This window comes from Oncorhynchus mykiss, chromosome 27 (genome assembly GCF_013265735.2).
Source record: "Oncorhynchus mykiss isolate Arlee chromosome 27, USDA_OmykA_1.1, whole genome shotgun sequence".
NCBI classification, from domain to species: Eukaryota; Metazoa; Chordata; class Actinopteri; order Salmoniformes; family Salmonidae; genus Oncorhynchus; species Oncorhynchus mykiss.
The window spans coordinates 43799844-43814129 of NC_048591.1; the positions used below are offsets into that span (position 1 = coordinate 43799844).

At 44.2% G+C, this 14286-nt stretch overlaps 1 protein-coding gene across 1 annotated transcript in view; it reads left to right on the top strand.

Annotated features, from left to right (window-relative positions):
- The first annotated feature begins 1258 nt into the window (after positions 1 to 1258).
- The window catches only part of LOC110508083 (SR-related and CTD-associated factor 4), a 43690-nt gene continuing 30662 nt past the window's right edge, over positions 1259 to 14286 (top strand). The window contains exons 1-10 of the mRNA XM_036964962.1: positions 1259 to 1803; positions 2768 to 2851; positions 3002 to 3046; positions 3232 to 3393; positions 3869 to 4192; positions 4626 to 4799; positions 8248 to 8576; positions 10315 to 10508; positions 10610 to 10710; positions 10927 to 11040. Of these exons, the coding sequence (XP_036820857.1) occupies positions 1774 to 1803; positions 2768 to 2851; positions 3002 to 3046; positions 3232 to 3393; positions 3869 to 4192; positions 4626 to 4799; positions 8248 to 8576; positions 10315 to 10508; positions 10610 to 10710; positions 10927 to 11040 (1557 nt within the window). The 5' untranslated portion in view covers positions 1259 to 1773. The remainder of the gene's footprint in view (positions 1804 to 2767; positions 2852 to 3001; positions 3047 to 3231; positions 3394 to 3868; positions 4193 to 4625; positions 4800 to 8247; positions 8577 to 10314; positions 10509 to 10609; positions 10711 to 10926; positions 11041 to 14286) is intronic.

Below are 14286 nucleotides of genomic sequence, written 5' to 3' on the forward strand. Positions count from 1 at the left end.
TGAGTGAAGGATGCTTTGTTGCGAAATAGGAAGCCAATTCTAGATTTAATTTTGGATGGGAGATGCTTAATGTGAGCCTGGAAGGAGAGTTTACAGTCTAACCAGACACCTAGGTATATGTAGTTGTCCACATATTAACAGAAGTTAAAACCGTCCAGAGTAGTGATGCTAGATGGGTGGGCAGGTGCGGGCAGCGATCGGTTGAAGAGCATGCATTTAGTTTTACTTTAATTTAAGAGCAGTTGGAGGCCACGGAAGGAGTGTTGTATGGCATTGAAGCTCGTCTGGAGGTTAGTTAACACAGTGTCCAAAGAAGGGCCACAAGTATACAAAATGGTGTCGTCTGCGTAGAGGTGGATCAGAGAATCACCAGCAGCAAGAGCGGCATAATTGATCTATACAGAGAAAAGAGTCGGCCCGAGAATTAAACCCGTTGGCACCCCCATAGAGACTGCCAGAGATACGGACAACAGGCCCTCCGATTTGACACACTGAACTCTGTCTGAGAAGGAGTTGGTGAACCAGGTGAGGCAGTCATTTGAGAAACCAAGGCTGTTGAGTCTGCCGATAAGAATACGGTGATTGACAGAGTCGAAAGCCTTGGCCAGGTCAATGAAGACGGCTGCACAGTATTGTAATTTATCGATGGCGATTATGATATCGTTTAGGATCATTTTAGAAAGAGAGGGTCCAGATTATCTAACCCAGCTGATTTGTAGGGGTCCAGATTTTGCAGCTTTTTCAGAACATCAGCTGAATTTGGATTTGGGTGAAGGAGAAATGGGGGAGGCTTGGGTAAGTTCCTGTGGTTGGGTACAGACCTATTGACCGGGGTAGGGCTAGCCAGGTGGAAAGCATGGCCAGCCGTAGAAAAATGCTTATTGAAATTCTCGATTATCGTGGATTTATCGGTGGTGACAGTGTTTCCTAGCCTCAGTGCAGTGGGCAGTTGGGAGGAGGTGCCGTTATTCTCCATGGACTTTACAGTATCCCAGAATGTTTTTGGAGTTAGTACTACAGTAAGAACATTTTTACGCTGCTGCTACTCTCTGTTTATTATCTCTGCATAGTCACTTTAACTCTACCTACATGTACATGTTACCTCAATTACCTCGACTAACCGGTGCCCCTGCACATTGACTCTGTATCAGTACCCCCTGTATATAGCCTTGCTATTGTTATTTTACTGCTGCTGTTGAATTATTTGTTACTTTTATTTTTTACTTATCTATTTTTTTACTTAACACTTATTTTTCTTAAAACTGCATTGTTGGTTAACGACCTGTTGTATTCGGCGCATGTGATTTGATTTCTATGGGGTGGTTTATCTTGGGTTTGTGAAGTATCACTTAATTTTCTTATTTTCTTTTTAGCAGCTTTAATGTGTTGTCAGCTACCCTTGAAATCCATTTCGATCTTTATGATTAGCATCATTGAGTTTACTATAAATTATCGATTTATCATCACATATCGCCATTCTTAACTTGTGTGAAACACTTGAATGGCAACCTGACCCCACTGCTCACCCCTGTGGCGTGTCGTTGCAGCAATCCAGTCCTGGCCTCTTCTAGGTTTTTCTCGCGGGAATTTTGTTCTGTGTTCCCGAGACTTGTTTCCGTCGGAAACGTTTTGGCCACACCTATTATCAACCAGCGGATAGATGGGTTAGCAACGCAGGCCAATGTTTGCGACTACATAAACATAGTCAGCTAAATGAACACGTATTATTAATTTAAAACGGTATATATTTTGTCGGCATATCAACATATAATTATGGATTCCGTCAACGCTTTCAACTTGGAGGTAAAACATGAAGCTTTCTGTTCGCTAGCTACGCGGCTATTCTGCTAGCTAATCTAGCTAACGTTAGCTAGTTGAATTGTCGATGTATTGGCTAAATATGTCCTAATTTAGCCAACTTTGTGTCATGTTACTAGAATGATCAGAAACACAATGTGTTTATTAAATGTAGTTGCAAATCAGACGTTAGCTAGCTAAGCTACCCACTTTTCGACCTTCCAATCTACAACTCAAAAATGACTACGCAGCTAACGATAACACTAAAAGCTATCATGCAAGATGATGGCGAACTTTGCCCTTGTTGACCTTAGACGATGGAGCATCAACCGCAAGAGTTTTCTTGCTCAACTGGTCTGCTATTAATGTATAACCCATGCCATTAACCGCTGATAGTGTGAACGCTATTGCACGGCCAGTTTTCTGTTTTGTTGGGCTGATAAGGTCTGCTTGTTATTGGCAATAACGCCAATGGTGGCTAATTTAGCTAACTAACCTTAGTTGGGTTTGTTGTAGGAAATGCAGAACCACATGGTTGTCACTAAAAGTTTGGTAATGTTAGTTGTCCAGTTGTTTCTATGTACTAAGTTAGTTATGTCTTCCTGAAAAATAGAACGTTACGTGAATATAACAAGTGTTATTGCGTAACGTTAGCAAGCGTTATTCTAGTTAGATAGCTGTCTTCCTCTTGCAGGTGACTAGCCTGTTTTCATTTTTTGTTGTTGCCTAATCCGAAATATGGCAGCGTCTCCTTCACGTTGTATGTTACTCTGTATTTGCACCATGTGTTCAGTGTCGAGGCATCAGTGTTTGTTTCCCTATGTGAACATGACCTGTCTACCCTCAATCCCCCAATTCTGGTCTTCATGCTTCTAAAACAAATGTGCTTTTGGGATTGATGTGGAGTCTGGATTAGATGACCTCGTTTAGGTGCTAGCTAAAGGTATTCTTCGTTTCCCTCCATGTCCAGTTATTCTCCATGATTGACATGAAGCCTCCAATATCACGAGCAAAGATGATGTCAGTCACTAAATCAGCAATAAAGGCTATCAAGGTAAGTTTGGCCAACATATGTGTGTGAGTGTTTCTCATTGGAAATATGGAAATATGTTTAAAAAAAATTGATGCCAAAATGTGACCTTGTTTTAGATTCACACCATGAAACATAATGATCCTGTTTCCACTTCTTGTCCCCTTTTCTCAGCTATACAAGCATGTCGTCCAGATTGTGGAGAAGTTCATCAAGAAGGTATGTCATGGAAACACAACCAAGGAACTATAATCAATAGTGGGGTCACTTTGCTTTCAGACAATGCCAGTAGCTTTTAAAAGCATATAACAAAAACAAACCTTCTTTACCCTTATTGTAATTTTGTAGACCCGTGATAATGTGGAAAGACTAGTGATAATAACATATGTTACTTGTTACTCCAGTGTAAGCCAGAACTGAAGGTTCCTGGTTTATACGTGGTGGATTCCATTGTCCGACAGTCCCGACATCAGTTTGGAGTGGATAAGGACGTCTATGGACCCAGGTTCCAAAAGAACTTCACCCCGACATTCCAGAACCTCTACCTCTGTCCACACGATGACAAGGTGGGTTATTACTGTAGCCGTTTTATTTTCTGGTGTTCCACCATGTCGGGGATGCAGTTTTTGTTCTAGCGATAACACACTAATCAGTGGTTAAATCGTGGATGATTGTATTCAATTTAATCAGCGGTTAAGTAGTGGATGATTGTATTCAATTTAATCAGCAGTTAAGTAGTGGATGATTGTATTCAATTTAATCAGCGGTTAAGTAGTGGATGATTATTCAATTAATCAGCGGTTAAATTGTGGATGATTGTATTGACTTAATCAGTAGTTGGGTCGGGTATGGCTGTATTGGGTGAGGTGTGGCTGTATTGGGTGAGGTGTGGCTGTATTGAGCTGGTACAGCAATTAAGAGTTGAAACTTTACTCTTTCTGAAATTCTTAATGGCCAGCAAAAGCAGAGCATAACTGTAAACCTTTCTCATTACGGGTTCTTATTCCTCCCCTTTGTCTCCCTTTCCCTCTCTCCCTGCAGAGTAAGATCATCCGTGTTCTCAACCTGTGGCAAAAGAACGCTGTATTTGAGATGGACGTCGTCCAGCCCCTGTTGGACATGGCTGCTGGCTCCTTAGTCCCTACTCCCTCCCCCCAGGAGGACCTCCAGGCCCAGCCCCAGGTGCCCAGTGCCTCTATAGCATCAGTCCAGACCCCGGTCTCCAGTGCCTCCATAGCAGCAGCCCTGCCCCAAGTCTCCAGGGCCTCCATAGCAGCAGCCCTGCCCCAGCTCCCCCCACAGCTCCAGAACCCTGAGGCCCTGGCTGCCGTGGCACAGCTTTTCCAGTCTGGACAGGGACATGAGGTGAGAGCTATATAGAATGAAAGTATGCATCACAATACCAGGTCAGCGATGACGAGTGCACCCATAGAGATCCTAGATGCGGTGTCCTACTTCTATGAGTGTACCCATGAGTTTACCTGTTAAATTGCCATGGTCCAGTGATTGAGTATAACTGGAACATATTCTAAGTATTTTGTTATAGTTACAGTATTACACACTACTAGCTCATATACCCCAGAACAACATGACTGTGACAGAAATTCACCATTGCTCTTTCTTGACCAATCCAGTTGGCTGTTTCCTGTAAACTAGTTAATTCTTCTGGGGGGGGGGGGGGGGGAGTTCTCTACCAGCCCAATAAAGGATAATTGCATAGTATCTTGCTTGTCACCTAGGTAGTAACTGATTGGGTGGATTAAGTGTAATTCCGCTGTATTCCTTCCTGTCTGTCCAGCTTCAGAAGATCCTCCAGAGGTTCCAGCCGGGGCAACAGACTCCCCCCGTGGTTCCAAACACCATGGCTGACCAGAACCACCCACACGTGGTCCAAGGCCAGCATAATACACACCACCCACCGTTGAACACACACCAGACACATCCTACGGAGCAGAAGAACTCACTAGCTAAGGTAATGATTTCTTTTTTTGTACTTTAGGCATATTTTTTGACCAACAAGACAATTTTCAGAGGCCTAATCTTAACAGGACAGCTTTTGATTTATTAGGATCGCAATTAGCGACAGCTAGTCTTACTGGGGTCCAACACATAACGAAATATACTTTTTTTTGGTAAGTCACATATTACATTTATTTTAAGCCCTTTTTTACATTTAACTGATGCCACAAAGTGCTATACAGAAACCCAGCCTAAAACCCCAAACCGCAAGCAAGGAAGATGTAGAAACATGGTGGCTAGGAAAAACTCCCTCTAAAGGCAGGAAGCTAGGAAGAAACCTAGAGAGGAACCAGGCTGAGAAAGGTGGCCAGCCCTCTGTCTGTCCCGGGTGGAGATTATAACAGTACGTGGCCATTTAAGGCCCGATCGTTCTTCAGGATGTTCAAACGTTCATAGATGACCAGCAGGGTCAAATAATAATCACAGTGGTTGTTGAGGGTGCCACATATCACTACCTCACAAGTAAATGTCAGTTGGCTTTTCATAGCCGAGCACGCAGTGGTCGAGACAGCAGGTGCGCTAGAGAGAGAGTTGAAAACAGCAGGTCCAGGACAAGCTAGCACGTCCGGTGAACATGTCAGGGTTCCATATCAGCAAGCAGAACAGTTGAAACAGGAGCAGCAGCACAGCCAGGTGGGACTGGGTACAGCCAGGTGGGACTGAGGCGTGGTCCTAGTGGGGGGAGGGGGGGGAATATATATACTTAAATTGCACAGGATACCAGATATAACAGACTGACCCTAGCCCCCCGGCAGCATAGATAATGGGGTCGGGGGACACTATGGCCCCTTTCGACGATACCCCCGGACAGGGCCAACCAGGCAGGATATAACCCCACCCACTTTGCTGAAGCACAGCCCCCACACCACTAGAGGGATGTCAACAGACAGATATCAACTTACTACCCGAGACACGGCTGAGTATACCCCACAAAGCTCTCCACCATTACAAGCCCGTGCAGGACCAGACAGGAGATCCTGTCAGCGATTCCACCCATTCAGGTGACGCAGGGACTGAAGGCAGAGAATCCCAGTGGAGAGAGTGGAGCCGGCCAGGCAGAGACAGCAACGGCGGTTCTTCGCTCCGGTGCCTCGCCTTTCAACTTTCGCAACCCTGGGCCAGACTACACTCAATTATTGGACCCACTGAAGAGATGAGTCTTCAGTAAAGACTTAAGGTTGAGATGGAGGAGTCTGCGTCTCTCACATGGATAGGCAGACCATTCCATAAAAATGTAGAGCTATAGGAGAATGCCTTGCTTCTAGCTGTTTGCTTAGAAATTCCAGGGACAGTAAGAAGGCCTGCGTCTTGTGACCGTAGCGTACGTGTAGGTATGTACGGCAGGACCAAATCGGAAAGATAGGTAGGAGCAAGCCCATGTAATGCTTTGTAGGTTAGCAGTAGAACCTTGAAATCAGCCCTTGCCTTAACAGGAAGCCAGTGTAGAGTGGCTAGCACTGGAGTAATATGATCAAATTTTTTAGGTTGTAGTCAACATTCTAGCAGCCGTGTTTAGCACTAACTGCTTTAGCCGGAGAGTAGAGCATTGCAGTAGTCTAATCTAGAAGTGACAAAAGCATGGATTAATTTTTCTGCATCATTTTTTTTGACAAAAAGTTTAAGATTTTTGCAATTGTTATGAAGATGGAAAAAATTATGTCCTGGCTGGCTGTGTTTGTCAAAAGAGAGCGATCGGGGTCCAGATGAACGCGGAGGTCCTTCAGTTTTATTTGAGACGACTGTACAACCGTCAAGATTAATTGTCATATCATACAGCAGATCTCTTTTGTTTCTTGTTTCTAGAACAAACTGTTTGGTCTGATTTTTTTTAAATTACATTTTGTAATTTTTTTAAAGTAAAACATTTGTCACTTCACTTCCATACGTCTGAAACACAGGCTTCCAGGGGGGACAATTTTGGGGCTTCGCCGTGTTTCATTGAAATGTACAGCTGTGTGTCGTCCTCATAGCAGCGAAAGTTGAGTGTTTCCCGAATGACATCATCAAGAGGTAGAATATATAGTGAAAACAATAGTGGTCTGTAAACGGAACCTTGAGGAACACCAAAACTTAAACATTTTATTTGTCAGAGGACAAATCATCATGTCTTTCCAAACTTCCGGTTAGGTGGAACTCTATTTCCGTTCTAGTTTTCTGGAAGCTTGCTTCGGGACTCTGGTAATTTTCTGTATACCAACCAGGGAGCAAGTTTCTTATGACAAATGTTTTTTTAAGGGTGCGATTGCATTTTGGGTATTGCGCAAGGTTAAATTGAGTTCCTCAGTCAGGTGGTTAACCAATTTTTGTACTCCGATAACCTTGGGTATGCAGAGGGAGTCGAAGGGCATCTAGGAATTGTTGGGTTGTCCGAGAATTTATACAATGGCTTTTGATGATCCTTGGTTGGGGGTTATATGTCGCGATTGCAAACGTAATAAAATGTTGGTCCTGTTAGTCTATGATTATGAAGAAAAACATTACGATCCACAATATTTATTCCACAAAACTAGATACAGAGTGTGGCTGTGAGTAGGTCCGGAGACATGTTGGACCAAACCCACTGAGTCGATGATGGCTCTGAAAGACTTTGGGAGTGGGTCTGTGGGCTTTTCCATGTGTACATTGATGTCACCAAAAATTATATTATTTGCCGTGACTACAAGATCAGACAGGCATTCCGGGAACTCTGTGCCCAGGAGTCCTGTAAATGACCCAGGAGGCCTGTAAATGACCCAGGAGGCCTGTAAATGACCCAGGAGGCCTGTAAATGACCCAGGAGGCCTGTAAATGGCCCAGGAGGCCTGTAAACAGTAGCGATAAAACGTGATTAAGTAGGCTGCATATATTTCATGACTAGAAACTCAAAAGAGGCCGAGAATCTTTTTTTGTAAATTGAAATTTGTCGTGAATGTTATCAACACCTCCACCTGTGTGGGATGCGTTGGGGATATGGTCACTAGTGTAATCAGGAGGAGTGGCCCTCAGAGGTTCCAACACCCCCCCCCCCATCCCTATGGTTCCCAACACCATGGTTACAATTTGCATATATTTAAAACATTAACATGTGGTGTATGTGAATCTCAGTTCCACATACATGTCAGTACATACACACAACAGAGAGATCGTTTGGGGGAGAGGCATTGTGCCATGGTTTTCTTAAAGCCTCCTTGAGAGGGATGGTCAGTCACAGATATTAAGTCTACTGTGATTATTATAGATGTCGAAGTAAATCGTTGTACTCTGTTAAGGCTGTGTTGCTAAATTCTGCTCTCATTGCTATGGATGTGGAGCTAAATTATGCGGCTCTTATTGTTGTGTAGCTAAATTATGCAGCTCTTATTATTATTATGCGTGTGGAGCTAAATTATGCTGTGCTCATTGTTATGGATGTCGATCTTCAGAAACTCCTGGACCGTTTTGATTATGACGACGAACCAGAAGAAGTGAAGAGAGAGGAGATGAATCCCCTTGATCCAGGGAACCAGTACGACGGCCATTTTCCTGGTCCGATGCAGCCCAACATGGAGCAACAGTTTCAGGGCCAGCCTGGGAGACAGCAGACACCTGTTGTAGGATACCCTGGTCTGAACAAGGGCTACAGCCAGAGCCAGCACACTGACCAGCAGAACCAGGACCAGGGAAGCTCCAGAGAAAGAGAAGATCCGTCTGGGAGGAGGGAGGGGAGGCAGCGGGGTCACGGCAGGAGGTCACGCTCCAGGTCTGGCTCTCGGTAAGAAGCTGGGCCTATTGTTGATATTAGTTATTTTTAGGAGACCTCTAATGGAATCCTGTCTGTTCCCACCTTTTAGCTTGGATTTTAGTCTGCCTTATTGCTGTGTTAGCTCGGCTTTTAGTCCGCTGTGTTAGCTTGGCTTTTAGTCCGCTGTGTTAGCTTGGCTTTTAGTCCGCTGTGTTAGCTTGGCTTTTAGTCCGCTGTGTTAGCTTGGCTTTTAGTCCGCTGTGTTAGCTTGGCTTTTAGTCCGCTGTGTTAGCTTGGCTTTTAGTCCGCTGTGTTAGCTTGGCTTTTAGTCCGCTGTGTTAGCTTGGCTTTTAGTCCGCTGTGTTAGCTTGGCTTTTAGTCCGCTGTGTTAGCTTGGCTTTTAGTCCCCGTATTGCTGTGTTAGCTTGGCTTTTAGTCCCCGTATTGCTGTGTTAGCTTGGCTTTTAGTCCGCTGTGTTAGCTTGGCTTTTAGTCCCCGTATTGCTGTGTTAGCTTGGCTTTTAGTCCGCTGTGTTAGCTTGGCCTTTAGTCCGCTGTGTTAGCTTGGCTTTTAGTCCCTGTATTGCTGTGTTAGCTTGGCTTTTAGTCCCCGTATTGCTGTGTTAGCTTGGCTTTTAGTCTGCCTTATTGCTGTGTTAGCTTGGCTTTTAGTCCCCGTGTTGCTGTGTTAGCTTGGCTTTTAGTCCCTGTGTTGCTGTGTTAGCTTGGCTTTTAGTCCCCGTATTGCTGTGTTAGCTTGGCTTTTAGTCCCCGTATTGCTGTGTTAGCTTGGCTTTTAGTCCCCGTATTGCTGTGTTAGCTTGGCTTTTAGTCCCTCGTATTGCTGTGTTAGCTTGGCTTTTAGTCCCTCGTATTGCTGTGTTAGCTTGGCTTTTAGTCCCTCGTATTGCTGTGTTAGCTTGGTTTTTAGTCCCTCGTATTGCTGTGTTAGCTTGGCTTTTAGTCCCTCGTATTGCTGTGTTAGCTTGGCTTTTAGTCCCTCGTATTGCTGTGTTAGCTTGGCTTTTAGTCCCTCGTATTGCTGTGTTAGCTTGGCTTTTAGTCCCTCGTATTGCTGTGTTAGCTTGGCTTTTAGTCCCTCGTATTGCTGTGTTAGCTTGGCTTTTAGTCCCCCGTATTACTGTGTTAGCTTGGCTTTTAGTCCCCCGTATTGCTGTGTTAGCTTGGCTTTTAGTCCGCTGTGTTAGCTTGGCTTTTAGTCCCTCGTATTTCTGTGTTAGCTTGGCTTTTAGTCCCTCGTATTTCTGTGTTAGCTTGGCATTTAGTCTGCCGTATTGCTGTGTTAGCTTGGCTTTTAGTCTGCCGTATTGCTGTGTTAGCTTGGCATTTAGTCTGCCGTATTGCTGTGTTAGCTTGGATTTTAGTCTTTTAGTCATCTATCTAATCTCGTTTGATTTTATATATTTAATTTGATTGTTTTACTTAAGTGCTTTAGTTCTCCTGCTCCTGGAGAGATACCCTCCTGTAGGTTTTAATTCAACCGTGTTCCTGGAGAGATACCCTCCTGTAGGTTTTAATTCAGCCTTGTTCCTGGTTAGATACCCTCCTGTAGGTTTTAACTCCAACCCCAGTTGTAACTAACCTGATTAATCTTATCAACCATTTAATGATTAGAATCAGGTGTGCTTGATTAGGGTTAAAGTGAAAACCTACAAGGACGGTAGATCTTCAGGAACAGGGTTGGAGAGCCCTGATTTTAGTACGTTGTGATTGTAAAAGCATTTTAAATAAGGTTTGATTTCTCCAGTTCTCCCAGGAGAAAGAGGTCCCCCGGTTCTCCCTCCCGGAAACCCCGACACTCTTCCCAGCGCTCCGGGTCCCGCTCCAGGGAGAGTCGCTGGAACTCCCCTCGCTCCCGCTCGCAGGAGAGGAAGGAGAGAGAGAAGGACAAAGACCGTAGACAGAAAGGTCTGCCCAGCATCAAGAGCCAGACACTCAGTGGTACGTATTGTCAGATACACAAGGACTGCGTCCCAAAATGGCTCCCTTTTCCCTGCTATATTTGACAAGTATTGAATGTTTCCCTCGTTGTTGTTGTCTAGTTTGCACCACGACTCTGTGGGTGGGCCAGCTGGACAAGAAGACTTCTCAGCAGGACGTCATGTGTTTACTAGAGGAGTTTGGGCAGATAGACTCCATCAATGTGAGTATGAAGCGGACACTGATCTTACTCCGTGGCAACCTATTTCCGTTTACAGTGCACTACTTTTCACCGGAGCCACATAAGAAATAGTCTACTAAGAGAGTGCTCTATATAGGACACGGGGGGAGATTGACCCTGAAAAATAATCTAGGCTGTTTGTGAAAGTGAACAATTTTAGGAGCGAACGCCAACCTTCTCCTTCCCGCTCCCCTCCAGATGATACCTCCTCGTGGCTGTGCCTACATAGTGATGGTCCACAGGCAGGATGCCTACAGAGCGCTACACAAACTCGGCAGAGGATCCTTCAAGGTCAACCAGAAGGCTATCAAGGTACTTATTGAGTTTTTTTTAATGTTAAACCAACTCTTTTTATAATGTGGTAAAAATTATTCTAATCAAAGGAGAGACTTTTAGACTTCCTGAAAACAGTCAAACTTGATTATTTAATTACTGCGGACAGGGAGCTTGTCAACGACACCACCCATAGGTTATTTGTTGAGAACCCAAACAGCAGGAATTAAGCCACACCCCGTTTATAGCCAAGTCCATCCTCCTGGATGTTGATGACAAATCACAGACGAGAGAATTTATACCAAGGTACATTTTGCTTCTCATGAAACAGACATCAAGATTTACATGGCGCCAAATATCTGTCTCTAGTTCATTTACGGCTTGCTTGTGTAGGAATACTAATGCAACAGACACTTGGTCCTTTCTTTAAATAAAATGGAGATTGTGTCTCCCTGGTACTGACAGACAGGCACACAGACACTAATCATGGAATGGAATGTTGTCTTGTCACCAAGCCATCGTAAATCAACTGTCACTGTTAAAATCTGAGGCTTCTCTTCTCTTCACACAGACACATGAGTTCTAAACAATATTCTGTTGCATTCTAAGAAAAACAGTCAGTGTAAGTACTAATATAGGATTACATTCTAATATTTTGGGGCGGCAGGCTGGCCTGGTGGCTAGAGGGGGGCGGCGGCAGGCTGGCCTGGTGGCTAGAGGGGGGCGGCGGCAGGCTGGCCTGGTGGCTAGAGGGGGGCGGCAGAGTCATGGTATTGGAGTGGCCATCACAAAGCCCTGACCTCAATCCTGCAGAAAATTTGTGGGCAGAACTGAAAAAGCGTGTGCGAGCATCGAGGCCTACAAACCTGACTCAGTTACACCAGCTCTGTCAGGAGGAATGGGCCAAAATTCACCCAACTTATTGTGGGAAGATTGTGGAAGGCTACCTGGAATGTTTGACCCAAGTTAAAACGTTTCCATGTTGTCCGTTGTCTGTACCTTGTGAGGTGTGGAAACACTGTTGCTTTTATGGATTTGTCTTGTTGCTTTTTGTCCTATGTTGCTCTGCGTGTGCTCATTGATTGTCTGTATTGTAATTGTTTTTAATAATCTGCCCAGGGACTGATTTTGAAAATTAGCTGGTTGGCTAAAACTGGCACTTTTACTGAAACGTTGATTAATGTGCACTGTCCCTACCTCAATTTAAAGGCAATGCTACCAAATACTAATTGAATGTATGTAAACTTCTGACCCACTGGGAATGTGATGAAAGAAATAAAAGCTGAAATAAATCACTCTACTATTATTCTGACATTTCACATTCTTAAAATAAAGTGGTGATCCTAACTGACCTAAGACAGGACATTAAATGTCAGGAATTGTGAAAAACTGAGTTGAAACGTATTTGGCCAAGGTGTGTGTAAACTTCTGACTTCAACTGTGTGTGTGTATATATATACACTGCTCAAAAAAATAAAGGGAACACTAAAATAACACATCCTAGATCTGAATGAATGAAATATTCTTATTAAATACTTTTTTCTTTACATAGTTGAATGTGCTGACAACAAAATCACACAAAAATGATCAATGGAAATCAAATGTATCAACCCATGGAGGTCTGGATTTGGAGTCACACTCAAAATCAAAGTGGAAAACCACACTACAGGCTGATCCAACTTTGATGTCATGTCCTTAAAACAAGTCAAAATGAGGCTCAGTAGTGTGTGTGGCCTCCACGTGCCTGTATGACCTCCCTACAACGCCTGGGCATGCTCCTGATGAGGTGGTGGATGGTCTCCTGAGGGATCTCCTCCCAGACCTGGACTAAAGCATCCGCCAACTCCTGGATAGTCTGTATTGCAACGTGGCGTTGGTGGATGGAGCGAGACATGATGTCCCAGATGTGCTCAATTGGATTCAGGTCTGGGGAACGGGCGGTCCATAGCATCAATGCCTTCCTCTTGCAGGAACTGCTGACACACTCCAGCCACATGAGGTCTAGCATTGTCTTGCATTAGGAGCAACCCAGGGCCAACCGCACCAGCATATGGTCTCACAAGGTCTCACCCCACACCATGACTGACCCACCGCCAAACCGGTCATGCTGGAAGATGTTGCAGGCAGCAGAACGTTCTCCACGGCGTCTCCAGGCTCTGTCACGTCTGTCACATGTGCTCAGTGTGAACCTGCTTTCATCTGTGAAGAGCACAGGGCGCCAGTGGCGAATTTGCCAATCTTGGTGTTCTCTGGCAAATGCCAAACGTCCTGCACGGTGTTGGGCTGTAAGCACAACCCCCACCTGTGGACGTCGGGCCCTCATACCACCCTCATGTAGTCTGTTTCTGACCGTTTGAGCAGACACATGCACATTTGTGGCCTGCTGGAGGTCATTTTGCAGGGCTCTGGCAGTGCTCCTCCTGCTCCTCCTTGCACAAAGGTGGAGGTAGCGGTCCTGCAGCTGGGTTGTCCACCTGTTGTCAATCAGTGTTGCTTCCTAAGTGGACAGTTTGATTTCACAAAAGTGTGATTGACTTGGAGTTACATTGTGTTGTGTAAGTGTTTCCTTTATTTTTTTGAGCTGTGTGTGTGTGTGTGTGTGAATTTACCAGAAGATATCTGATTTTATATGGCCCTACAACTGTAGACTGACAGATCAAAATCGCTAACAATGAACACCCCTTTTTGAGATTGCACAAAGGTAAAAATAATAATAATAATTTCACCCCAAACAATCAATGTAAATCTGATATTGTCAAGTTAAAAATTTAATTATTTGTGTATGGAAGGTCGTTCATTAAAATAATCTTGATCCGCCTGTTTTCCCAGGACAGTCTTCTTTTCATTCTGGCCAGTTAACACAGACCCAGTGTTGAATGTCAAGGGCGTGCTAATTTTAAAAATACACTGCTCAAAAAAATAAAGGGAACACTTAAATAACACAATGTAACTCCAAGTCAATCACAGGCACGTGGAGGCCACACACACACTACTGAGGCTCATTTTGACTTGTTTTAAGGACATGACATCAAAGTTGGATCAGCCTGTAGTGTGGGTTTCCACTTTGATTTTGAGTGTCACTCCAAATCCAGACCTCCATGGGTTGATAAATTTGATTTCCATTGATAATTTTTGTGTGATTTTTGTTGTCAGCACATTCAACTATGTAAAGAAAAAAGTATTTAATAAGAATATTTCATTCATTCAGATCTAGGATGTGTTATTTTAGTGTTCCCTTTATTTTTTTGAGCAGTGTATCTATCTATTCATTATTAGTGTGTTTCT